A 2,384-nucleotide genomic window follows, 5' to 3' on the forward strand; every position below is an offset into this window, starting at 1 on the left:
GTCCGCGGAGCCTCTAGTATATATATAAAAGCCTAAGTGACTGATCAGTCGCTATGATGCACACTGACCACCAGGGGGCAGACGCTCAACACAGGAGCTGCCCCCTCGTGGTCAGTGCGTTCCCACAGTGGGAGTGCTGCTCAGCTGACCACCGGGCGCCAGACACGGGGCTCACGGCTGGCGAGTGCCACTGCAACGGCGCAAGCCTCTCCCTGTTGGGACTGATTGGACGTGAGCCAGTGGCAGGCACAGTGGGGCTGGGATGAGTGGGAGCGGCAGGCAGGAGCAGCAGGTGGCATTGGACTGCCAGCTTCAGCCCAATCCCCACAGGCCAAGCCAAGGGACCCCACCAGTGGACAAATTCGTGCACTGGGCCTCTAGTATAAAAATATAGGACATATTCAAAGTTCAATAATTACTCTCTATTAGGTAAATCAAAGTTATGTAATATTGAAAATACTTCAAAATGTTTCCATTTCAAAAATTATTATTTCTATTATTTGTAAATGAAGCATACATAATATGAATGAATCTGAGAAAAAATTTTTCAAGACTGTATATAAAGTATCTTTTTTTGGGAGGCTTACTTAGCAAAAGTATACTGGCAGTTTCTTCTAAAACTGAAAATACTCTTATCAATTTGACAAACACACTCTTGGGCAATTATCTCAGAGAAATAAAAATGTATGTTCATGTAAAAACCTGCACACAACAGTACATGGTAGATTTGTTGTAATAGCCAAAAACTGGAAACAACCCAAATGTCCTGAAATGTGACTATGATTTAACAAATTATGATATATCAATGTCATGGAATACTACTCAACAATAAACAGGGTAACAAAATTATAGAGATAGAGAAGATTAGTGGTTGCTAGAAGTTAGGAGGGTGTTGGTATGAGCACTGTGGTTCTTGTATGTGATTTAATCTCATGCTGTTTTATTTTGTACAGTAACATATTGCACAGGCTTGTAGCCTAAGAACAATAGGCTATAAGAAATAGCCTAGATGTATAGTAGGTTATATCATCTAGGTTTGTGTTAAGTATAAAACATCTATGATGTCCATACGACAACAAAATCACCTAAAGATTCATTTCTCAGAATGTATCCCATTTGTTAAGTGGCACATAACTGTATATGTATCTGTGTGGGGGGGAGGGGTGCACGCATGTGCGTGTGCGTGTGTGTGTGTGTGTACATAAACTAAATACAATCTAGATGTCTGAGAATATGGGAATCATTAAAATCTCAAAAACTAGTTACAAAATACGCAGCTACTGATAATGTTGATACTGGTACAAAATTATAAAAGAAAGAGAATAAAACAAAATTCAAAATTAGTTCCTATAAATGCATATAAAATAACAGGAAATATTTTTCACAAAAATAAAAGATAATTGTGTTAATGTGATAGAATTCCAGATATTTTTCTTAAACTTTTTCATAGTTGTCATATTATTTTCACAGTTAAAGAAATAAGGATACTCTTACCTTATCCCAGAAATCAACCAAAGCTGTAAAGTCCCATTTCTTAGAATATGCCACATTGTATTTCAGAATAGCATCCTATGGAAAAAACAAAAAGAAAACCTCATCATAGAGTCAAGCAAATTATCTATGAATAGACTGTCTCCTTAATGAACTACTTCCAGTAAATTTCTTAATGCTGGACAAACTTCCTCCTACCATTAACTGTTCCACATAAGTAGCTATGAACCAATAGAATGCATACTAACGTATTATTTACTTAAGAAATATGAGATTAGCCAAAAACGGTTTGGCTCAGTGGATAGAGCGTCGGCCTGCGGACTGAAGGGTCCCAGGTTCGATTCCGGTCAGGGGCATGTGCCTTGGTTGCGGGCACATCCCCGGTGGGGGATGTGCGGGAGGCGGCTGGTCGATGTTTCTCTCTCGTCGATGTTTCTAACTCTCTATCTCTCTCCCTTCCTCTCTGTAAAAAATCAATAAAATATATTTTTAAAAAAATTAAAAAGAAAAGAAATATGAGATAAGTCAAGGATTAAGGGAAAAACATAATTATTCTAAAGCATACCTTCTAAATAGAAGTAATTAATACAAATTAAGTAGACAAAAATTAGATATTGGGGATTTAAAAGTAAAATATTACGATTTCTGGAAATTAAAAGGGTCACACTAAGTATACAGACATACAGTATATTTACAGTATTAAAATTTCAGTCCGGCCTGTGTGGCTCAGTGGTTGAGTGTCGAACTATGAACCAAGAGGTCACGGTTAGATTCCCGGTCAGGGAACATGCCCAGGTTGCAGGCTCGATCCCCAATAGGGGACATGCAGGTGGCAGCCGGCCAATGATTCTCTCTCATCATTGATGTTTCTAACTCTCTCTCACTCTCCCTAC

General features: G+C 38.5%; 1 protein-coding gene across 2 annotated transcripts in view; it reads right to left on the reverse strand.

The window, feature by feature from the left end:
* Positions 1 to 2,384, reverse strand: part of PARG (poly(ADP-ribose) glycohydrolase) — a 188,577-nt gene that overhangs the window by 152,539 nt on the left and 33,654 nt on the right. For both annotated transcript variants that reach the window (XM_006757138.2, XM_006757139.2), the window contains exon 7: positions 1,495 to 1,569. In XM_006757138.2, coding sequence (XP_006757201.1) covers positions 1,495 to 1,569 — 75 coding nt within the window. The remainder of the gene's footprint in view (positions 1 to 1,494; positions 1,570 to 2,384) is intronic.

Source organism: Myotis davidii, unplaced genomic scaffold, assembly GCF_000327345.1.
Source record: "Myotis davidii unplaced genomic scaffold, ASM32734v1 scaffold854, whole genome shotgun sequence".
NCBI lineage: Eukaryota > Metazoa > Chordata > Mammalia > Chiroptera > Vespertilionidae > Myotis > Myotis davidii.